We start from the raw sequence: 24,538 nt of genomic DNA, 5'->3' as shown, positions 1-24,538 counted from the left end.
GGTAGACACAAGCTTGGTATGTTTAAGAAAATGAAATGATTCTGTCAGATGGACAAGGAGGAAGAGCTATCTGGTGAGGTGAGAACAGGAAGCAGAGAAAGGTCTGGTCCTGAAGGGCATTGTGAATGAGGGCAAGGAGGAAGGTTGTACTAACATGTGGTTGAATCAGGTCAGTGTGTGAGCTACTGCAGAGAAGGGATTCGAAAGGATGTGCCACTCAGATTTCAATAACAAAGATGACTTTGGCTGGCTGAGCAGAGAGAAACTTTTCTTAAAAGGATATTAGACAGCTCACAGATATTTTGAAGATTCAAAAAAAAAAAAAAAATCAAGATCAAGGATCCAAGGATAATCCATTAAGCCACAGAAAGAACCCCTCCTCCCTCAACCAATCCAATCTTGGGTATGTGGGATCTACTTTGGCCAGCCCAAAGCCCACTGCCTCATCTGGTGCCCCAAAAAGGACTTCACACAGACCGACCTTCCTCCAAGCCCTTTACCACTGAGTCCCCTTCTCCCACACATGCCCTGTGACAGAGCTGGGTCCCCAGCCTACATCTTAGTTACAAAGAAAGCTGGGAATTTGCATTTTCTAGATTCTAACTTCAGGAAGTTAAAAAAAACAAAACAAAACAAAAAAAACCTACCAAAGTTGGAATTTTCCAAAATATATAAGGAAGATATTTCTTAAAAGAGCAAGGAAGTTAGAAAACACCATAAAAATCCATGAAATGAAGTGAGAGTGAAAACACGGATCCCAATCAGGATATTGCAGTAATTCAAGCGCCAGCGAAGAGGAGACTTGATTGGCCCTAATAGATGATCAGGCTTGGGGTTCTCAGAGCAAGACTGGGCACATCACACCTCCTGGGAACTTCATTAGAAATGCAAATTTCAGGCGCCACCCTACATTTACTGAATCTGAAACTGAGGGTGAGGCCCAGCAATTTTGTTTTTAACCCGTCACCCAGACGATTCTGATGATTCTGATGCAGGCTGGCTGTGTAGGACATGGAGGGGAGAGGAGTGTTTGGAAGTCCTCGGTGGAACTTCTCGATGGGTTCACCATGGGATTTAGTGGAGACAGAGGAGAATCTAAGAGAACAACCTAGATTTTGACTTGAGGACTGACTGGGTCCTAGTGCCTCTCCCCAGGATGGAGGAAATGAGCAGTTGGGAATTCTCTTGTGGACACCTGAAGCTCATTAGGCACGGGGGCAGTGGGCTCTGAGTGGGGAGCCCTGCGGACAGGCCAGCATTGGGGAGATGGGAGGGCATAGCAGCAACATTTAGGTAGTGTCTAAAACAGAGGCCTGGTGACATCAGCAGGGGACATTGTGCACAGAGGGAAGGAGGCAGGATCCAGGACAGACTTCAAGAGCCTAAGTCAAGCACAGGGGAGGATTCAGCCCAGGGGGGGGGGGGGTGTGAGGCCTCTTCGAGGGTGGGGTCGGAGCAATCTAGGAGAAGTGTTTTCAGGAACAGGGCCGGGGACACTCTGATCCAGAGGAGAAGCAGGCAGAGGACTTGGTCAGAACATGGAAACGCAGCTGTTCCTGACGGTCAGGCTAGAGACTGAAGATCCTGGGGCCCATCGGCTTCTGAGTACCTTCTCTACTTGATGACCTAGTGACACAGGGAGAGGGGACACATGCCCCTCACTGGACCCACCGGGGAAGTGCTTCGGGAAGGCTATTAGTCAAGTCAGGTTTAAGAAGGAAGTGCGAAGCTGTTTTTCCAAAGTCAGGAAGGAAATGGAAAAGTTCACATCACATGAGTCGGTGGAGAGCTGAGGAGGAGCCTGGATTAGACCCTGTGACAGTGAATTAATGTGGTCTAAAGCTGCCTGCACACGTGTTCAACACGTGGGCTCCAGTTTCTCTGTACACAGTGAGCTGTACCCTAACTGGACGTGTACACATAAGCTTCTCTTGCAAGAAGCAGCCGAGGCTCAGCCAATTATTACAAGCAGCCAACTGTTCAGACCGTGTTCAAGGCTGACTCTGAACCTCACTTCCATTTTCCATGAGTCCCTTTTTTAAATCTGTGACTATGAGTGTGACCTGCCCAGGTTGTGGGGCAGGATATTCTAAGACCATCTTGGTCAGAAATGCTGCCTGATTCCAGAATTGCAAAGCCAATTAGGTTCTGGAAAATTAAATCTGGAAAAAGTTTGTCTTTTAACAAGTCTCAGAATTCAAAGTTCAAATCACTCCCCAACTTCGAAGTTGAGAGAACGGTCAAGTCTCTTGACCTGTCAGAGGTCTTCTTTGGCTCTGAGGAAGGGAGGAAGGGGTTCATCTCTGTCCTGACGCTGGTCAAGTGAGATGATGGTAGAAGGACTAGCTGGACCTGTCACCGGAATACCCCAGGTCACATGCAAGAGATGGGTGACTGGGGAGTCCGCCTTTGCCTTTGTGGGGGCTGGCTGTCCCTTCCCACTTTTCCCACCTTATCAATTCCTCCAACATCAGCCCTGCCAGAAATTTATATTCCCAGCCCTCAAATGAGACTGCAGTTAGCATTTAAGAATTTTCCCACACCATAGCTCAGCTCTGTATGCCCTTGATCTGTGCTACTGATTCATGAGGTCCTGGAGAAACCCATGTCTCTGTTGATCAGATGGGTTTCTGAATTCTATGGGAAACCCCTTCTGTAGCACATACGGACGGACCTCCGCCCCAGAGGCTCTACGTGGATCTCAAAGGTAAAATTCTCTTGCCATATCCCTAGGGATGCGTTTCTTTCACGTGTTATGCGACCGGCAACGTGTGAACCCGGGAAAGGTCTACTCAGTCATAATATGCATTCTACACACAGATCCTAGAGAAGCAAACAACCTGGCCAAGATGCTACTGTGGGTGAGCCAGGCCTTCTCACCCCCAATTGGTGCCAACACATCCTGCCCCTTAGTGCTATGGCTGTGTCCCGGACCCTCCATACTCCCTGAACAAACACTTGTAGAGAGCGCTCTCCGCGCATCAGGCACTGTGTGAAGCACCTTTCAGATGTTAACTCATTCAGTCCCTTACAACAGCCCAAGCTGTGCCACTTTAGGGAAGATGTCCAACCTCTTGGTGTCACCCAATCTGAAAAAGTGGATTCAAAAAACCCTACTTCCAAGGGTTGCTGTGACCATCTCATGAATCAACATATTTAAAGCATTTGAAACAGTGCCTGGCACAGACCTAGCCGAACATGATTGTTTGTGGTGCAAATCATGGGGACAAGGACAAAGGAACACTTAGGAAGGGCCGAGGGCCTCAATCTTAGGGAATGAGGAAAGAGTTCCTGGGAAGCCACCCCTGGGCCTGGCACTCCAGTGAAGAGCTCATTGCACCTTTCTCGGGTCCCCTCCAATGATCCCATGTGAAATGGCGCATCAGACCAAAGCCTTAAGACGTGAAGATGTGTTAGCAGATCCTGATGAACAGACAACTGACAATGGAAAACTTATGTTCCCCCATCTGAGCTGCCCTGAGAACAATGCCAAAGATTTCCTGTAATGAAAGGGACTAAAAATACTTTTTGATGATGGAGAGAGTGGAAGTTGAGCAATGCTGAATAAAATACGGAAATGATACCAAATGGCCCTCAGGCAACAGAGCAGGGGCCCACCTGGCCTTTGGTCTCGGTCTTGCCCCAAGGCTCAGAACATTGGAGGCTTTTTTTTTTTTTTTAAACCAGGCAGCCACAATGCATCTTTATGTTTGTATGCTCCATCTAATTTTCTAGAGAAAAAAAAGTTAGCCAGCCATGACTAATGCTAAATTATTTGCACAAAATGATTGCCAGCAAATTAAACACTGAAATGATACAGTTCTCTTCTTCATGACCCTCTGAGGATCTCCAAGGACTAAGAATATGTTTCCTATTTTGGAACCTGAACAATCTCTTCCATATTTGTTACCAAATTAATGTTACAATCAGATCTATTCCGTAGACTAGCCTATTGTTCCATGTAATTGCTTTGTGAAACCTTTGTGGAATGGTTTGTATAGTTTGTAAAATGGGTCGTATCATCTAATTTGACTGTCATCTTCGCTTTGGGGGCCATAGTTACTATCCCCACCTTCACCAGCCATTTGCAGATGAAGAAACTGAGTTTCAGAGAGGTGAAGCAATTTGTCTGAGGTCATACCGCCAACCAACGACAGCCTTCTGACACCCAAGGCCTTCTCCTTGCACTCCACCCCATGAGTGCCCTGGAATTCAGTATTCTTCATTTAGGCTATGGCCAATCTCCAAAGGAGGCCTCAGCCCGGCCAAGAGGAACCTTCTCTTTTTCTTTGCAAACAAGTTTTTCCTCTTCTCCTGTCTGGAAAAGATGGCTTGGCGGCCAATTTAGTGAGCAATTCGGTGATTAGGAACAAATATGTAGTATGGCTGAGTTTCTCCAGATGTTGAGCTAAATAAGGCACAATTGGGCTTTCTCCTTCTGACACTTCTTAAAGCCAAACTGGGAGCAGAAGGGGCTCCAAAAGCACTTGAGAGAAATCTGATAATATTTTTATTTAAAAAATGCTACTATATGCCAGAAACTTTACAGAGAGGTAGGGTTCAGGATAAATAACTGGGAAATTACTTGATAAAATATTACTATTTTCTTCCTTTCAAAGCACCACCCTGTAGGAATATTATCCACCCCTGCACTATTGAACTCAGGAGTGGTTATATGACTTGTGTTGGCCAATGCGATGTAGACAGAGTTGACACATGTCTTCCAACTTGTGGTTTGCCATCTGTGTTTTTCATCTGTCACCAGAGACTGTCACCATTTTCATCTGTCACCAGACACAGGCTGCCCTGAATCCCTGAGAAAGTTGGAGAAGCCAGGCTTAAAGAAACCTCTGCCTCATAAGCTGCCAATGCGTTCACATTGTCGTTACAGCAGCATGACCCAGCCTCTACTGACTAGCTGGTAAACTATGAGATCCCATGGTTGGTATGTGGGTTAGCTCACCCCTAACATTAAATGAGGGCTTCACCAGTGCATGAACTATGTGAGTGCTTGACATATAGCATCTTAATTAAGTCTCTCAATGAGCCTACAATTTGTATATATGGTTCCTACCCCCATTTTTGAAATAATGACTATCTTAGTCTGTTTTCTGTTGCTATAACAGAAAATCATGAAACCAGATAATTTGTAAAGGATAGAAATTTATTTGGCTCATGGTTCTGGAGGCTGGGAAGTCTAAGAACAGGTAGTATGGCTGAGTTTCTCTGCTGGTCACCTGGTTGGGGCCTTCTTGCTGCATGACAACATGGCAGAGGGTATCGCATGTGAGACAGAGCCAGCCTACCACCCCAGGTCTCTCTTGCACTTCCCATAGATCCACTAATGTCAGCATGGGACCCCACCCTCATGACCTCTCCAAATCCTAATTACCTCCCGAAGTCCCACCTTCCAATACCATTAACTTATGAATTATGTGAGGATTAACTTTAGGAGGACACATTGAAACCATAGGAGGACACTGCAGTGCCTATAGCTCCTGAGGAACAGATCCAGGACTTGAACCCTGACTACCCCTTCTCCATATCCTAAGCTCTCACTCACCGGCCCAGGCCGTCTCCTTGTTCACTGAGGAAGGATGTGGAGCTTGAGAAAGTGGAGGATGAATGTGCCAACCACCATGAGACTGTTGTGTGGTACCGATGCACCACAAGACCACGAGAGTAATGTGAACTGCCCAAATTCCTGACCGACCCCCTGGGCCAAGGAGGTGGAGGAACTCAGAGCCTTCCCAGCTTTGAACCCTGGTGTATTTTCTCTTTATTCACAAAATTGACCAACTGGAAAAGAAAGCATGATGTGGTTCCTTCAGCATTGCATCCACTTAAGACCTATCTCCTCTGGAGACAAACAAGCATCACTGAGAGGTCAAGAGGACAGTGACAGAGCCCAAGGAGTCACACAGAACAGGTTCAAATCCTGTCTCTTACAACTTGTATCATGGAGGCAGGAAGCTCCCTGTGGGCTAAAGTTTCTTAACTGCAAAATGGAAATAATGGTTCCCACCTCGTAGAGTATTGCAAGAATGAGAGCTATAGTAGAAAAAAACCTAGTGCCTATTTTCTGTGTTAGTCAGCTATCTGTCACTATATCAAAATAACTGAGATAATTATCTTATAAAGAAAAAAGGGTTATTTTGGCTTAGTTTTATAGGTTTCAGCCCATGATCAGATGGACCCATTGCTTTTAGGCCTCTGTTGGATGTGCCAAACAGCAATGGCAGGGAGCATGGTGGAAGAGAGCTGCCTGCTTCATGGCCAGGAGGAAAAAGAGGAAGAGCAAAGTGCTGGGGTCTCATAATCCTTTCGAAGGGCACACACATTCCCCAATGACCTAAGGACCCACCATTTGTCCCACCACCTCACAATAGTACCACCCTGACGATCAAGCCTCTGACACATAGACCACTGGGGGATGTTTATTCACACATAGCAATAAAGGCAGGACACATAACCTGTGGACTGAAGTTCCTCGACTTTAAAATGAGACTAGTAATTCCTCCTTCACAGAGTGCTGCAAGAATCAGAAATGGTGTACAAAAAGACGGTGCACACTAGGTGCTCACAAATGACTACTGTTGCTGTTAACAGTCAGTTGTAGTTTGAATCTTCAGAATCTCCCCAGAGGTTCATGTAAAGTCTGGGCCCCAGCATGTTGTTTGAGGGGTGGTGGAACCTTTAAGAGAGGGGTACTAGTGGGAGGTCATTAAGTCATGGGAGAGTGACCTTGAAGGTGACCATGTGACCCAACCTCTTCCTTTTGTTTTCTTTTACTTGGTCACAAGGTGAGTGGCTTTGATCTCCCATGCACTCCCTCCATGACATGTGGCCTCACCCTCAGGCCCAAAAGCAACAGGGCCAACAGTCAAGGACTGAAACCGTGAGCCAAAATAAACCTTCCTAAATCTTTATAATTTGATTAGCTCAGACAGGAAAGCTGACGATCACAGAATCAAAAGTCAAGTTCCTAATCTGATATTATAAATGTCAGCTGGGCAAGAATTGCATTTCAAAAACCAACTGGATAGAGTCTCAAATATAAAAAGGACTTATTCAATTTCTTTTATTATCCTTACACTTTGCATTTACTCAGAAAAATAGAGTTAGAATTTGTGATTAAAATTAAACCTTCTCACAGATAAATTTTATTACTCTAAGTGGTCTATTTACTTATCAAGGAAAATTAAGAATTTAACATTTAATTATGGCCTAAGGAATATGCGGAGATAGATGCCAAAATAAGGTGGATTTGATTGCAAAAAAAAAATAGGGACAATAAATTGCTACAATCTCTGTATGTATTCTTCATTGTAATGTGATTTTTCCTCTTATCCCATTCAGAGAATAAGAGAGTCTATTTCTCAACTCCTTGGCTCTAGGCTCGGTTGTGTTATGCCCTTTCAATAGGACTATAGCAAATGTAATATAAGCAGAGACAGGTTGGTCCTTCCCTCTCCTGCTTCTTTGGGACTACCATGTAAAGACGTGCACTTGAAGATGAAAGGTCACGTGGAGGAACAAAAGGCTTTCCTAGCTGGTAACAAACACCCATTTCCAGATGTGTATGTGAAATAGTTTTGGGCCATGAGCCTCAGATGAGTTGCCAGATAGCTACCATAAACATATCCCAAGTGAAACCACAGATGAACCATGCAGGTGAGCCCAGCCCAAACTGCTAACCCACAGAATCATGAGCAAGTAAATCAGTTGTTGCTTAAAACCAGTTTTGGGATGATTTTTCTTTTCCGCACAAAAGTTAATTGATGCACAAAATCTATATTGGGTGGTCCTATTGAGGGATGCAGTGTTTACAATAAATCCCTGTTCTCTATGCACTTACCCATGAGCTAGCTAGAGTTAGTTTCTGTTATTTGTTCCCCCCAAATTCGTGGTGAGTAAAATTACCCTATGAAAAACTTTGCCCTCCAGACAAGGAACAAGCAGTTAGTGAGTGTGCTTGAAACCTGCTTGTGCCTAGGGTACCATGCTGGTCTTTGCAGAGGAGGAGAGACTGAAGAGAAGGTACTGCCCTTACTCTCAGGGAGTCTCAAATATGAGTCTACCTGCTCAATTTTCTGCCTACTTTCCCCCCTTGATTTGCAGACTTGACAACTGGAGAGAGTTCTGCCAACACAGGAGACTTGAAATGATTTCTAATTAACTTGAATTCTAGAATCATGTGTCATCTGGACTCTACCAGGAAAACCCACAAGCAGATCTGATTCTTCGCCACTTGCCTAAAGCCATTCAGATCCTTGAAAGATGAGGAACTAAGTCACGTCCCTTCCTAAAAATCCTACAGCCCAGAAGGGATGTACTTATTTTCCCTGTGACTATTAAGAAGGCTTACTTAATCTTTCTTGGTCTCTTTTTCAATTTAGTCTCTCAGGTAACACAAGGGAAAATATTTGTCTAGCTGATCTTTGCTTTCTTTTGAGTTTAAAAGAAACCCAAGGGTGGACTTTGTTAGAAGAACTCTATGAGGCCCTGATAATTGCACGGAAGGCACAGAGGAACAGAGCGGGGAGCCAGACATTCCCGTGCTAGTGTTTATACATAAGGTCCCCATGAAACCTCCTCATTCTACAGATGGGAAGAGATGTGGAGACATGAAAGATGATACATAAGGTCCCAAGTCTTGAACCAAGTCCAGGTCCTGCTTCTTCTATCACCTGGCTTCTTCTTTTTTTTTTTTTTTTGGTAATGGGTCTTCCTCGATGCTGTGCCACTGTGACACTGTGACTTATTTTATTTTTATTGATTTTAAAAAAAATAAATGACAGCAGAATGCATTGCAATTCTTATTACACTTATCATCTGGCTTCTTTTCCAAGAAGAAAGCGATGGCAGCTGAGTCAGGGAAGGAGGTGGATGGCAACATGCCACTTATTAAGAGTCATTAGAAGAGGCCCTGTGCAAGCCTTCACCAGTCACCAAGACAAATCTATTTCAGCACCTCCCAAAGAGCAAATTTACCTTAGGGCTGTTTCTGCAAGAAACATTTCCCAGAGAGAAGAGAGACAGAGAAAGAGAGAGAGATTGTGTAAATGTTCCACCAAAGAGGGATTCTTTGCAAATAAGAGTTGAGCTGCTTGCTTTACCACAGGATACCTTAGAACCAAAAGTTTCCTTTCTAGTGTCCCATGAATGACCAAAAAGAAAATAGAGTGTGGTCTTAGTTGGGGTATGCCCTCGCTGCTATAACAAAGAGACCCTAAAACACAGTGGCTAACATAGGATAGAAATTAATTTCTCTTTCCTACATTGGTTCAGAGATGAGCAATACAAGGCTGCAAATGGTTCTTCCATCCTCAGCACATGTCTTCCAAGATGGCACCAGCAGGAACCATTTCTCAGGCAGGAGAAGCTGGAATAATCCAGTGCAAAAAACTTTCCTTTTAAGGAGATAACTTGAAAACTACTACATCTCTGTGCCCTGTCCCATTGGCCAGAAATCAATAATATGGACTGCTATAGTTTGGATCTGGAATGTCCTCTAAAGGCCATGTATTAAAGAGTTATTCCCCAGAGTGACTCTATAAATGATAATGCAGAACTTTTAAGATATAGGGCCTACAAAGAAGTCTTGGGTCACTCACTGGGGGCCATGCCCTCAAATGGGATTGTGGGACCTTGGTCTAACCTTTCTCTCTTTCACTGCCCAGGCAGAAGCAAATGGCTCTGCTCTGCCATTTGCCCCTGTCACTGCCATCCAGAGGCCTAAAAACAATGCATCCACCTGATAAGAGACTGAAACTCTTCAAACCATGAGCCAAATTAACCTTTTCTCTTTATAAGTTTATGTCCTCAGGCATTTGTTACAGTCGCGGAAAGCTGATTAACACAGAGGCCCAACCAGATACAAGGGAAGCTAGGACAGGCAATCTCCAGGGAGGCGCCCAAGTGCCCAGCTGAAACTCAGTGTCACCAAAGTGACAAAGGGAGAGCAAACACCAAAGAGAATCAGTAATTTCTCATTGTCCCAATATTTTTACCCACAAAACTTACTTTATGTTTTGTCTGCCAGGATTAGTGCATCATGAGGTACTGACCGTATTAGGCACAGGATAGTTAGTCATGCAGTCAACCAGCAACACCCAAATCCCAGAGCCTCATAAGCTTAGATATTGTACGAGTCCAAGGGGAGACATTTCCCTCTTGCTCTGGGCACAAGGTTGATGGAGAAGCTGCCATCTAGAGCAAGGCTGACTTCTGGAGCAGAAGTAGAAAGCACGGGGCGAATCGTGCATCACCTCCAACCTCAAGGGAAGCTGAGCCGAGCTAATGGTGTTTCCCAGCCTTCATGTGCATCTTCCTCCAACCAGGCTTGGCTCTCAGAACCAAGGCAGCCCATCAGACAGATCTGCCCTGGTCCTCCCGTCAGGTGTCGGGGAATGGGCCTCCTTCCCTCATCGGCCACTGGCCACGTAGTACCAGTTGGACCTTCAGCATCAGCTCTAGATGACTGTGTAACAGGCAAGAAGGTTTCCAGTTTCTGCTCTTCCTGTATCTCCACTCAGGGTACCAGAGGCAGAGTCCATTTCTCTAGCTGTTGAATCTCGGCTGGGTTTATGACTTATTTTGACAAACGGAATGGACAGAAGTGACATAGTGCCAGTTCGGACTCTGGGCCTCGTGCCATCTTGCACCCTTCTTGGTTTTTCTCTCAGGATTCTGCCCTTACTTTTGTGAGCACTGTATGATGCTTGGATTCACCTGCTGGAGGATGTAGACCACATGGACCAGAAAGGAGCCATCCCAGATTATTTGGGATGAGATCATCCCAGACCAGCTAGTCCCCGCCAACCTCACCCCCAACTGCAGATGCCTGGATAAACCCAGGTGATCCGAGCCCCGTTGATGACACTCACAGCTATATAAATGGTTATTGCTTCATGTCACTGAGTTTAGGGTGGTAGAATCCATGCGATAGCTAACTTGCATAGTGATTTAAGCAGAAAAGGAATTTGCATCCCTTGAAAGACAAGGGCACTTAGAGGCCTGTGAAGTGCCTAGACCTGTGCTGGATAGATAGGCACTTCCCATGTGTTTATTTAATCTTAACCATCATCTAAGGAAAGTTGCCCCTATTATCCTACATTTTATAGACGAACAAATTGAGACACGGACAGACTAGGTAACCTGCCCAAGTCCCACTGTTATTAAGTGACAGGACTAGGCCACCTTGCACAATCAGGCTCCAGAGCACAGGCCAACAGCCATACACTCAATGGAGCAGTAGCCATTGCAGGATGCCCGGCCTTTGGCTGGAGACTGCAGTCCAGTCCACATCCATCCAAAGCCAGCACGTCCTCCAGGCCCCACCCCAGATGCAGTACCCCATCGGGCTGACAAGCATCAAGATGAAGAGGGACTAGGAAGGGCACAGCTATGTGGCACCTGGGTGCAAACTCTGGTCAAGAGGTTAAGTCTGGGAGGGTGACACCATAGCAGATAGGATGTTATATTCCTAGATATGATGTCATGGGTTAGTGGGACTGCCACACCTCACTGTCCCTCAGCGACCAGAGCTACAAGACTGAGCATCTCACCCAAATGATGTTGAAGGCTTCATCTAGGGTTGAGGAAATCAGATAGACACTCAGTAGTTTCAATTCAACAGAAATAGCTGAAGTCAAGAATATCAAGGCAGCCACTAACCGTGAAAGAAAACCAAATTACCCTAAAGTAGCTATAGGATGCTTTATCTTCCTTTTCTCTTGGTGATTTGCTTCCTAGGCTGCTTTTATTAAAAAACAAAGCAAAACAGAAAACTATCAGACCTCAGATTTCAGGATATTCCTAGGAAAAACAAGAAGGAAGAAAGTTTAATGTTTGTTTCTCCTTACAGATACTCTCCGTAATCAAAGCACTTCCGAACCCTCCAACCCACAAGGGGGGCAAAAGGGCTTGTGTCTGCAGTTCTACCCGGAGAGAGAATGTTGACTTTCTTCCTCTTTGTTTGGACATTTTCACTTCCTTTGCTGCCAGGCAGAGTGGCCAGCAGACTCCAGGGGAAGAGACTCTCCATCTAAGGCTGAGTCCCCCCAGAAGAGCTGGCACTGAGAGGTTCTCTTCAAGATGATTGGGCTGCTCCATCCAGCAGTGTTGAGGTGAGTGGCTCCTTTAAGAAAGTGCTCATGTCGCGGTGCCCAGAATATCTAACATGATTTTGTTCATGACTTGTGAATATGCCTTTTGCCACTGCCACCCCAAAGGGCGGCCAGTTCATTATCTCCTCGGCCATTTAAACTTCTGCACAGGAGTGTTCTGACTCAGGGGAAGACCAAGCCCAGCCTGCGAGGGCCGAGCTGCCCACTCCATGAGCAGGGTGCTCTCCTCAGTTCCTTAAGCCAACAACACCGCTCCTCCCTGAGCCCGTTCACCTCCCTGTGGGTTCTTCTAACTCCCCACTTTCCTTTACTGAGCCTCGCAGAGAAAAACATGGAATCCAAGACATCTATGGTACCCTGGGAGTATTTAAGGTTTCGGATTTTCTTTTTAATAAGTTCCTCCAGAAATACATCTGTAGGTTGGTGACAGTGATCAAGTTGGCTGTTTATTTGAAAGCAGGGTTCTTTCTGGAAGCACGATGCTGGGCTTTGTGAGAGAGAGAGAAGAGCCCCCAATATACCTACTATCCTCAATACCATAAGCTACTGGGAGCTAGAAATATCCACTCATATGCACTCATTCATTCATGCATGCCTACCTCACTATACAACTACTGAGCACCTACTGTATACTGGATATTTAGGAAACAATTCTAGTGGCTTCCAAGCTCTGAGCTTTAGCCACCAGAGCAGGGGTTAGAGGATGGGATTAGGGCACTAAGGATAAGAAAGGAATGATACAGTCACAAACCAGGCAAGGGTTAGCTATGCAAAGAGATCCAGAAAAAATGGACTATGGATGAATGCAAAATGATCCTGGGATACCCGAGCTGGACCAGGGAAGGGGAAGGTAAGTGGGAGGATCCATTCTTATATGGAATTCTAAGAATACCAGATTCACTTTAAATGTGCATCTCTTAAAATTGAAGCAGAGATATTTTAAGGGCCCAGAAAAAAAAGTTAAAAAATATTTTTGAAAGAATGAAAATAAAATCTAGGGAAAAAAATGAGACAGAATGGTGCACGACAGGAAAATTTGTGAGCAGTGAGCGAGGTGTGGGTTGACTGAATGTGACAAAACCAACCAGTAATTCTGTTGACTGTACTTTCACGGAACAAGAATTCATGAGACCCTAAAAGCTCCTGATGATGAGACACATCTGCTCTAGTTTGGGGTGATGCATATTTAAGCAAGAGGCAGCACCGTCAAAAATATCAGCTCAGGCCTGCTTGGTGCTGCTTCCAGCAAGCGAATCCATAATGCTTCATTTATCTGAAACTCAATTTTCCCCATCACTAACCTGAAGATGATGTTTTCCTTGCATGGTTGCTTCAAGGGGTAGAGACACTGTACACAGAGCACCTAGTCAGGTGCCCAGTGGGTAACAGAAACTGAGTCAGGGGTGGCTGTTGCTGGGCTATAATGCTGGTGGTTTCTGTAAACACTTGATCTCGTGGCTTGAGAACTAGGTTTTGGATCAAAGGGCCTTGACTCCTCCACTGTGTAACTGTGAGATATTGTTGAAGGCATTGAGGCTCATTTGTCCTGAATTTCTGCACATGTAAAAGTGACCATCATTTCCCATTCTATTTTTATGTCCAGGTTCATCTGGAATAGTGCTTAAATATAATTTATATGAAAATAGAATATCAGTCAGGCATGGTGGCACATGCCCGTAATCCCAACAGCTTGGGAGGCTGAGGTAGGAGGATCACAGTTTTGAAGCCAGCCTCAGAAACTTAGTGAGTCTCTAAGCAACCTAGTGAGACCCTGTTTCAAAATAAAAAATAAAAATAAAAAGGGCTGGGGATATGGCTCAGTGGTTAAGCACACTTGAGTTTAATATACATATACATATACATATACATATATATATATATACATATATAAAGTTGCTAGTAAGCCTTTAAAAATTAACAACGTAGGTTAAGATATAGACACTTTACAATATATAATGTATCACTGCAATAGAAATAGGGAGTAGAATTCTATTCATATTTTTAGAAGTTCCAAGAACAACCCCAGAATCTCAAATTGCACCCAAACTGTTTAATTAGCATAAGGGGAAAATTCCCAATTTTAAGGAAGAGGCAGCAAACTTAAAATAGTCACCATGGACTGTCCACCATGAGGTAACTCTAGAAAGTGTGAACAGCCATCTGTCCCAGGGAGTTTATCTGAGAATCGGGGCCCTGATGCTCAAGAGGAGCAGAGGCATTCCATCCCCCTAAGCTTGACAGAAGAGGAAACTGAGGCCCAGGGAAGCGAAGTTACCCCATCACAAGAATCCCCACGGCCAGCCCGCCACCTGCCTTCTGCCACTGGTGCGCTCATCTCTCTGCTACACTGTCAAGGTCAGTGTGGGCCCCAGGAGCTTTAAGACCATTGCAGTGGGTAAGCAGAAAGGAGTGGGTAGCAAATCTGAAGTGCAGTGCTAAGCAGGAGGATAAATCACCCCAGAAGGTTTCAGTGGAGAACCAGAGGACAGTGAGGGGCTAGAGACATCCTCTTGAAGTTCCTCCTCCTATCCTTCTCACAGATGACATCACGCAGCAAGCATTTAAACAACATAGATGGAACTAAATGTCTTGCCAGGTGGTCGCTGGCGATACATACAGACAGCTCCTGACTCACAAAGAAAGACGACAGAGGTCCCATACATACAAACAGCTGCCACCATCCGCCAGCCCCCACCACCCTGCAGCTGCCACGGGCTGTGTAAAAAAAATTTAAAAAGAAAGAATGGGATGAAAAAAAGAGAGAGAGAGAGAGAGAGAGAGAGAGAGAGAGAGAGAGAGAGAAAGGAAAACTTGGACCACTTGCAGATTCTGCACATTCAGAGGCAGAGAGAGGGAGGGGAGAAGCTGTGGAAACAAGACCTACAGAAGGGAACGGATGCCCAGGGCAGATTTTCAGCCATGGGTGATGTGGCAGCAGCCCCTACCCTTTGGCCCTGAAAATCTCCTTCCAAGAATGGTTGTCCTCCCCCATCCACACTGCCAGAAATTTTTTTTTTTTTATCAAGGTAGCATTCTTACTTCAAAGAATTTTTGGAGAAAGGAAGGCAGGGAATAAATAAATTAATTTCAATTTACCATTAGAAATCTCTTTTGCAATGTCACCTTCCTCAATAAGAGCCAATAAGAATATTTGCCTCATGTGAAGACAGGTGAATCAATAACTAAAAAGTCCTTACAACTGTGCCTGATATGTGATGTGACATTAAGTATTATAAAAGTGCCCTCTCTCGCTCTTTATAATTACAACTATTCCTATTTTATAGGTACAGAGATGTCACACCACTCTACCTAAGACACATAACTTAGCGGTAGGACCAGGATTCAAGGCCAGATCTGTCTCAAAAGCTCACAGTCTTAACCACTGCCATGAGGAGTCATACACCTGTCCTAGGAGGCTGGGGGCAGGCGGTGGGGATTTGGGGCAATCATTAGCAAATTAACAAGGACTAATTCCATTCAGTTGTTTTCCTCCTTAAAATCAACCAAGCTCAGCTGTACCCAGAAAACAGGAATTTTAACTGATGAGCAGGGCAAGTAGATTATTTGGGGACAAGATGGGGTGAGGAGCCATAGTGGGGTTTGAGTCTGAGGCTTGGAAACACCAGTGTTCATAGATGGAGGTGGTTTGGCAGGAGTCCAAGATGAACTCTGACCTAGGTAAAATGTCACCAAGATCTAAACCCACACTCAAAAAAGAGGAGGAAGATTCCTCTTTCTGCACACCTACTGTTGTTCCACTCACAGCTCCAGATAACAGGTTAGTATCCGGGGTAGGAGATGAGCTGGGTTAAATAAACACTTGTGGGTTTGTTGGAAATATAACATTTCCACTCCAAAGAAATGGTAACGCAAAGCAATGGTAACATTAGTTCCAAACTAACGACTTGTAATTCAGCACTGCGCCGGTATGCTCTGGGGCTCTGTGGACTGGCCACTGTGGTAAGTGCTGGGGACATCACAGTAAAGGAGGCAAGGTCCTTGCCCTTGAGCAGCCTGGAGCCTCCTGCATGCATCGCGTTCCAAATCTGGGGAGGGACAGGCTTGCCTTTTAGTACTGAATGAACTCATTTTTTAACAGGCTCTTCGCTAAGATTTTTTTTTTTCCTCGCAAGAACAGTAGCCATACCTGTATGTTTTTTCCAAAAGGTTGGTGAGAGGTAGCTGCAGGGGCTCTGAACTCCTACTGCTAGGGCTTCAACCTGGCTTTCATGTTCTAGTAATACGACCTTCACTTCTCCTAAGTCCGGTTCCTTATCTGTACAAGGGGCCAAGGAAAATGTGTGCTTTGTGGAGCTGGAGGATGGAGGAGTAAGCCCCTTGAGATCCGGCTGGAAGTAACTGGAAGGGAACCCCAGTGGGAATCTCTTCAGAGAGCTTCAAGCAGCAGAGCTGTGTTTGTGAGCGTTGGTTTTGAGAGATCCAAGACGAGCTTTTTTAAATTCAAATAGATTTATCTTCACATATGGGCAAATAGATTTTAGAGCCTGTCACATGCTAGATTTTATAGATCTACCTGAAAATGAATAAATGATATTAAACTAGAAAATCACTTAAAATTATTTAGTAAATAATAGGCAGGTGGGAAAGGGATGGGGGGGAAATGGCAGAGATCGGGACACGCAGCATGCCTTTCTTGCTGCAAAGAAATTCAAGACTTTGCTCTTTGGCTCTGGCGAAAGGCACCATCTTCTCATGCCTGAACGAAAGAGAAAGCGCATTGGAACAGCCCAGAGAATGCCTTCTGCAGACCCACGCTTTCCTGGCGCTGATTTCAGTTCTGGTGGAAAAAAATCCCCTGAAGCCGACGACAGCTGAGCTCCCGGCCTGGAATTCACATTCAGAAGAGGAAAATTACACCCTGAGGTCCTGAGGGCGCCTGATCAGCTTTGATGCACACAGAGGCCAGACAGCCACCCGCCACCTGTCCCACCCCACCCCATGAGCTGGGGGAGCTTTAGTGGGAGGGGATGTGAGTTCTGGGAGGCAGCAGGGAGCAGATATTCAAAGGGAGCCAAAAAACCAAAAGGTACAGAAAGACAGACCTGCATTGGATCTCACCCGGGGTTCCCCATAACTTGCAGTATGGTCTCTGGGGCACATACTGACCTTTACCCATTTTTTTGTAAAAATCACCTTCAGGAAAGTCCCTGTGTCTATACTCATGACCACTGACCTTTGAAGGCAGCCCAATGCTCACACCAAGATGGAGCTTGCCTGGGGTTGTGTGCCCCTCTGGACTCCTTTTGATCCTGCGGTGTCATCTACACTGGCAGGCTTGAATATCCAACATGGTGCATTGAAAGCACCAGGGGACAGTATTTGCTAAGGTCTTTAAAGACAATCTTTAAACAGAGGCTTAGCAATGAACCAACAAAGTCCCCTGCTCCTTTATTGCTGCCATGGAAATGTCTACCTCTACTTCAGCATCCTGACTTGTCCCCACTAACCTGGTCAGAGTCCTTCTTCCTTCTGGCATGGAGGGGGAAGGTACTGACCGCCTTTGGGACTCACTGTGACAGCAGAAGTTGCCGAGAAAAGTGCAATCATGGAGCCCAAGGCAGGGTTTCCGATTAAAACCCTTTATTTCAGCCTCCAGAACAGGGTTTCCAGATCAAATGCAGGCTGTCCCTTTCAATTAGAAATTAAAGAAACAACAAATAAATTTCTAGTATAAATATGTCCTAAATATTACATGGGATATACTTACATTAAAAAATTATTGGTTGTTTCTAGAGCCTTCCAACTTAACTGGGCACCTGCATGTTTTATTTTCTAAATCCAGCAACCATACACAAGAATGACTCACGAAGCTGGCTTTAACATGCCTGTGTCACAGGTGGGGAAAATAGGACTTTTTTGCAACCTGCCTGAAGCTGTAGTGTTTGTGGGTGGCAAAGTAGAGATGGGATTTTTCCACCAGATCCACTGATTTTGAGACTGATGCTGGTTCTATACCACCACACAAGAATTCAAACTTGGGATAGATGGGATGTTTGTGGAGGAAACTGAGGCCTTGTCTAAGGAGTGTGGGGATTTCTTGGATGCCTAGCTTATAATGTGGATAATTGCTCAGGAAACAGTTGGTGGGTGTAATTGAAAGGAGTCGTTGCCGTGCTTGGTAGCTAAAAGACCCTTCCACTCATGCAAACACTCTTAAGATGAAGTGAGTTTCTCCCTCCACTCCCAAGCCCCCTTCAACAGCACACCCGGGCGTCTGGAGGGAGCACTTCCCCCACATGCGAAGGCAGAGGCAGATGAGGTCACAGCACACTGCTCTAAAAGAAGCTTCGAGTCGTATTACACTCATTATGCCCACAGAGGAAACCCACAAGGGCTGGAGGGATGGGCTTGCCCAGGGAGCAAGCCCGGCCTCTCCTGGCTGGAGAGGCATGAGCAGCCCCATAGCCTGGCCTGAACCAGGCTGCTTGGCCAGGCCGCCAAGATGTCTGTGTGCACTTCAATCAGTGTTTTAGGGGAACAGAGGCTGCAGTAAGAGGAAGGAAGGGCCGTTCTGTTAGAGCTCTTTTTTGATTTGGGATGAATTGGAAGATGCAAAGCTCCCTTTAGCCCACTTTCCTCCTCAGGTTGGTGTGGCTCTGTGAGTTTTCACACAGGAGTCTGTACAGAGCATGCAGTTCATAGACGCCACAGGCCTGCAGGTCCCAAGAGGGCGTTTCTGTGGGTCTGTGCCCCCTGGAACACGGTACCCGTCTCATCTTAGATCCCAGCCTCTTCCCATGGCCCCTCACTTGAGGCATGAGCTGAGATTATTGAAGACCAAAGAAAACAATATCTAAGGAAAACGTGAACTCAAATCTGTCACCACCAAGAAAGACATCCACCTTCTACTTATTGCATGTTCTGACATTCAAAGAAATAGATGCTTACTGTAGAAAGGTTTGAAATGCTGAAAAGTATAAAGAAAGTGATACAATCTAACCCTTAATCCCATCACACGGACCTATAACCTCTCCTGAAATTAAGGTGCATTTCCTAAGGACATACATTAAACAGGATTGGTGTCATTCATCAAGTATGTTTTTGTGTTGGACTTTTTTTTAACCTATCATAAACACACCTCTCACATCATGAAAGACTCTTCAAAGACTCTACATGACTTTGATGAATCTTTAATTGGAGACATTGGAAATGGCCATAATTTATTTAACTATTCTCCTCTCGCTAAACATGTGGATTGTTTCCAGTGTTTTCCCTGATAGAAATATCAGCGAGCCACTCCTTCACATAGCACCTGTTTCCTTGTGTTGAGAATCTAACATAAAATGGCATCTGGTCTCACCCAAAGATGGGTGTTTTCTCATGCTTTTGGTTTGACCGTACTCTGCAAGAGGCCCTGTGTCTTCCAGAAGCCCCAGCCTGGTCGAGGAGTCCCTGGAGCCAATTTCGGAGTAGGGATTTCATGGCCCCTGTCTCAGGGCAGGGATGCTACCCAGTAGAAAGTCTCAGGCCCAGTGGGCTCAGGCCGTTTGCCTCCAGCTATGGTTTAAGAGAGAGAAAAAAGTGAAATCCCAGGAACAATTTTCAGAGAAACCAACACACATCGTAATTCCACTGGGAATCGGACGATATAATTCCTCAGAGCTGGACTGCTTGGTATTTTTATAAGACCTTTGCTTGCTGATTTAGTTAATGATAATGTTGGGTTCCAAATTTCCTCTAAAAGCGAGTCTTAAATGTTCTCAAGTTGGACAGGACGGGCTTAAAAATAAACAAATAAGTTACATAAGCTCAAATTTTGGAGGATCAGATTTTGGAAGCCAAGGCTTGGGTGCAGGATTAAAGGGCCTGCCGCCCATCTTGTGGTCAGGCCTCACGTGCTGCCTGCAGGGTGGAGCAACAAGAATCATTCCAGCTGCCCCTGAGGCCCAGCTTTTAATTCGAGCACCAACACTCTCCAGCGACCAGTGGCTAGAGCGCACCCTTTGGGCCGGAGAAGGCAGCCATGTACTTAGAGGATGGTGAAGAGAAACAAAACCAAGGGCGGCCACTGGTCCAGGGTCCCATTTCTGGGGAGGCCCCGGGGTGTCACGGAGAGCTGTCATCTCCACTTGACAGCTGGCTGCATTTGGGTTGAAAGTGAGACAATTACTATGCTTTGCTTCTTGAAAGCTTTTAAGGCTCCTCCTGGAAGAAAAATGTCCAATTTCCCAGTTACCAGTGTGGATGGACACCCGCTGAAGACCCAGGGCCACTCCCCAACACACTCAGCAAATTCTCAATTTTGTTGAATTTGGATTAGGGGGCTGGAGATGCTCAACCTATACTAAATCGCATGATAAGAAATTAGGCCTTCCTTATGGTCCGTGAGAGCCAGGGATGCTTCCAGTACTGGAATGAGATAAGTACCACGGTCTACTGTTCCCTTGGGCTACTATAACAAAATGCCACAGACATTGGCTTAAATAATAGAAGTTGGCTTTCTCACAGTGCTAGGGGCAAAGTCTAAGATCAAGGCGAGAGCAGGGTTGTTTCTTCCTGAAGCCCCTCTCCGTTGTCTGCAGTAACCGCTTTCCCTCTGTGTACTCCTGTGATCTTTCTTCTATTGGCACATCCTTGGTGTATCACTCTCCTCTACTTGTAAGGACACCAGTCACACTGGATTAGGTCCCCACCCTTACCACCTAATTTTACCTTAATTTCCTCTTCAAAGGCCCTGTATCCCCATACAGCCACATTCAGAGGAACTGGGGGGTTAAAGCTTCAGTGTATGAATTATGGGGGACACAGTTCAGCCCTGAACACATGGGGATGCAAAAAAGGTGGAGAACTTGGAAAGTCAGAAGCCCCAAGTTCAAATGCTGCTCTAACACTTTTAGATGTGACACCTTAAACAAGCCATTGAAGCACTTTATACCTTCTTTCATTTAAAAAAAAAAAAAAGCAGAATCATATACTTAGCCTGCAGCGTGCAGCTGAAATAAAATGATGCATGTGGAAGTACTTTGTAAACCAGTAGTCAGAAATTAGCCCTTCGCCAAGTAGGACATACTGCCCGGCATGGAGTAAGGCTTTAAATTCTTCTTTAATGAACAAATGAGCACTATGGAAACACATTCGATCCCGACAGTGGGGAGAATCAGGGAGAGCTCAGCCCCGTTGGAACCCAGAGTCATTTCATAAAAATGCATTTGTTCAGCCTAATTTTTTAAAAAGACTGAGCAAATATTCCTTATATGCATTTGAACTAACTTAGATGTGGGCTCAAAATAATACATGCATTTGTAAAATGTTACACTCATTTTAAAACAAATTAGGGCTTCCTTACTTCAACAAAAATGCATCCACCTTTAAACTTTAATCTATAATTCTTAATAAACATTTATTGAGTAACTAGAATGTGGAACACACGGTAACACACGAGTTTCCCAGATCTCATGTGATTCTCAAAACCTGCATATTATGGAAATGGGCTGGACGTGACCCAGGCAAATGGGCTGTTCTTGGCACAGAGGGGATGTGACAGCAGATATGCTGATATGATGTCCTCTCTTCCACCCACCCCGTCAGTTGTTTCGGTGCTGCAGCCTAACAGGACCAGTAACCATCCCTCTCCTGAAATCCTAAAAGTTATCTGATCAATGGGAAATGTGGTTTTAATTATTATTACAGTTTCTGTCCTGAGTCTCTTTATCACTGCAGCTCTGCGTGCCTGGCCCAGTATCAGCACAAGGTGGCATTCAGAGAAGCACAATCTAAATAGCCAAAGCAAATTTGTAAAGCATATGTCCATCCCGGACTTGCAACTTGCAAAACAAAATTAAAGGGGACCCAATTCATAACCCCCAGGACCACTTCAAACCCCTCCACTGCCCACACTCAAGAGTGCTACCTCATCCATCTTTCTATGTCCTTAGGTCACAAGGAAAATCCTCACTGCCTTCCATTCCCTCAGCCCCCAGCTTCTTATGATTGAGCACCTTTGAATGGGGCAGGAATCGGGCAGGGCCAGAGCTCAGGTACCCACTGGGTGACTTTCTATCCCCTCTGCAGCTCCATCTGTCCAGTACCATGAGCACCATGTGACCATGCATAACACTTCCAAATCAAAGTTTTTCTCTCCAGTCCTGTGTTTCGATGGTCCCCAAAAAAATGAGACAAAGAAAGCAATTTAGTCTTTGATGGGAGGTGGGTTTTGGGAGATTTTTCTAACAGTAATAAGTGTGGTTGGTGGTGAAGCAGGATTCTCCACCTATGATGATTAGCTCTGCAAAAGAAAAAGAAAACAAACCTGCCCAACACTTGAGATGGTGAAGCAGACCTTATTCAAGGGGAGCCATGGCCATAGGTAGGGGGCCCACTGCAAAGAGGTCTTAGACGGGGGCAAAGACACTGGGCTCCACTCCAGCTTCAACAGGAAAAGGAGAGATTTACAATCAAAGAGCAAGGGGGGCGGGTGTCCATTCATGGAAAATTGCCAGAAGGCAACGTCAAGGACAGAGGCTTTCTGCTGAAACTGACTTGATGGCAGGCCCCACGTGACAAGCTATTGAGAGTGGACAGCTACCTGTGGTGGGAGATTTTTGCTGGATTCTTCTTCTACGAGGATGGAGAAGGAAGCACAAGGTCAGGCCTAGTCAAGTGGAGGACTCAGAAGCCAGGGTGAAGCTTGGTGAAAGGTGAGCGTTTTCGTCAGTCCCGAGGTAGGTTTGTGTGGGGAAGCCAAGTCCAGGACAAGGCAGGGGGCAGGTGGCACAAAGCTCTGAAATGTTCTAGGTAACATTAAGGATGTTGGAACTTCCCAGAGTTGCCCCAAAGTATTTACACCTTGCCCCAAAGCATAGCAATAGATACCAAGCTCTCTGTAAAAGCAGGACTTATTTATAGACAGCTCCATTGTTGTGGGGGGAGGGATCACTTTTCCCAGGAAGGAGAGATATTTTTAAAGTGGTTTTTCTTCTGCAAAGTGGCAAACTTCTTCAGGTATTTTTCACCCTCAAAGTTCTTGCCACCTCTTTTACACCCTCCCGCTGGGTCGGGTGGTAAGCGGTATTGAAGTCATTTGGAAGACGGTGGCAAGAGATGGCAGGAAAATGGCTTCTCTCCTCAACTGCACCACTGTTGGCCTAATTTGTTTCCCTCATTGCTTTAGAGGAAACCATCCGAGCATTTTGCCTCTCCAGACATCTGAAATGGGAATTATGAGGTCGTATGGAGGAGGCCAGGAAAAATAATTTCTTGGGATGGTTTGGTGCTTTCTGGTTTGAGGCCTTTTATGAGTGACCTGCTATACTAATTATCCAGCCTTCCTTGGTCTGCACCACCGAGGCTTCTGAATAAGAAATTTAGATGATGACTCATGGGCTGTAAAAGCCAGCATCAATAAACAGGTCACTGAAATTCAATTCCATCTGCAGCTCAAAACCGGATTCTTAGGATGCCCACAGGTAAATCCACTCTACGTAGCCAGGAAGTACTGGATATAGAAACAGAAGTTTGATCTACTAGGGCATGTTGGGCAAAAGAAGTCTGACCAGCATCCACAGAGCACAGAGAATAAGATAATTTAGTTCTGCTTCTTAAAAACAAACAAACAAAAACAGATCAACACAAAAGGAGTCCTGGTTCCATCATCTATTAGCCATGTGACCCTCAGGGTGTTATTGGATCTCCCTGTGGCTTAATTTTCTCGTCTGTTTAGGGGAAATAATATCAGTACCTACCTCCTATTGTTTTTGTGAGGCTTAAAGAAGTTAATATTTATAAAGTAATTAAAATGTGCCTGGGCACATTCCATAAATGCTGTATGTGTGTTTGATAAATTCACTTGAAGTGGTTGATAGAATCAAGCCGGGTGCAGTGGCACACACTTGTAATCCCAGTGATTTAGGAGGCTAAGGTAGGAGGATTTCAGGTTCAAAGCCAGCCTCAGCAACAGCGAGGTGCTAAGCAACTCAGTGAGACCCTGTCTCTAAATAAAATATAAAAGAGAGCAGGGGATGTGGCTCAATGGTCGAGTGTCCCTGAGTTCAATCCCCAGTATCCACCTCCCCACCCCCCCCCGCCCCCCCCAAAAAAAATAGAATCAAGCAAAGTAGTAGGAAGGGCAATACTGGCTGATTGTGTCCTGCAGATCTGACCACTCTTCTTCCACAGCAGAACCTGAGTGGGGGGTCAGGTGCAGGGTTCAAGGCCATTTGCTTTCACAGACCTACTAAATGTCCATTCTTAGAAACAAATAAGCAGCTTTCTTTCTTTCTTTCTTTTTTCCTAAAACTCTCTGAAAAGGAATTTTCAAAACTATACCTCTTCACCGGTTCTTAATTTACCTCAACTTCAACTTACCATTTCTATTTAAGATTAAAAGACAGCAAAGGATTTATAATATATTATAAAAATTGATACTTGAAAATAGAAAAGTTGCAGGA

General features: G+C 45.2%; 1 protein-coding gene across 2 annotated transcripts in view; it reads left to right on the top strand.

Moving 5' to 3' along the window:
- The first annotated feature begins 12,013 nt into the window (after positions 1–12,013).
- Rbpj (recombination signal binding protein for immunoglobulin kappa J region) overlaps positions 12,014–24,538 on the top strand; it is a 220,210-nt gene continuing 207,685 nt past the window's right edge. Inside the window, exon 1 of one of the 2 annotated variants that reach the window (XM_058572380.1) lies at positions 12,014–12,131. Coding sequence is in view for 1 of the 2 variants with exons in the window: in XM_046423602.2 (XP_046279558.1) it covers positions 12,100–12,131 (32 nt within the window). In the remaining variant the exon portion in view is untranslated. The remainder of the gene's footprint in view (positions 12,132–24,538) is intronic. The other variant, XM_046423602.2, reaches the window with a different exon arrangement.

The sequence above is a fragment of the Marmota monax genome, unplaced genomic scaffold (assembly GCF_021218885.2).
Source record: "Marmota monax isolate L192 unplaced genomic scaffold, Marmota_monax_Labrador192_F-V1.1 WCK01_AAM20220418_F8-fsc00009, whole genome shotgun sequence".
NCBI classification, from domain to species: domain Eukaryota; kingdom Metazoa; phylum Chordata; class Mammalia; order Rodentia; family Sciuridae; genus Marmota; species Marmota monax.
This window is presented reverse-complemented; position numbering and strand designations above follow the sequence as displayed.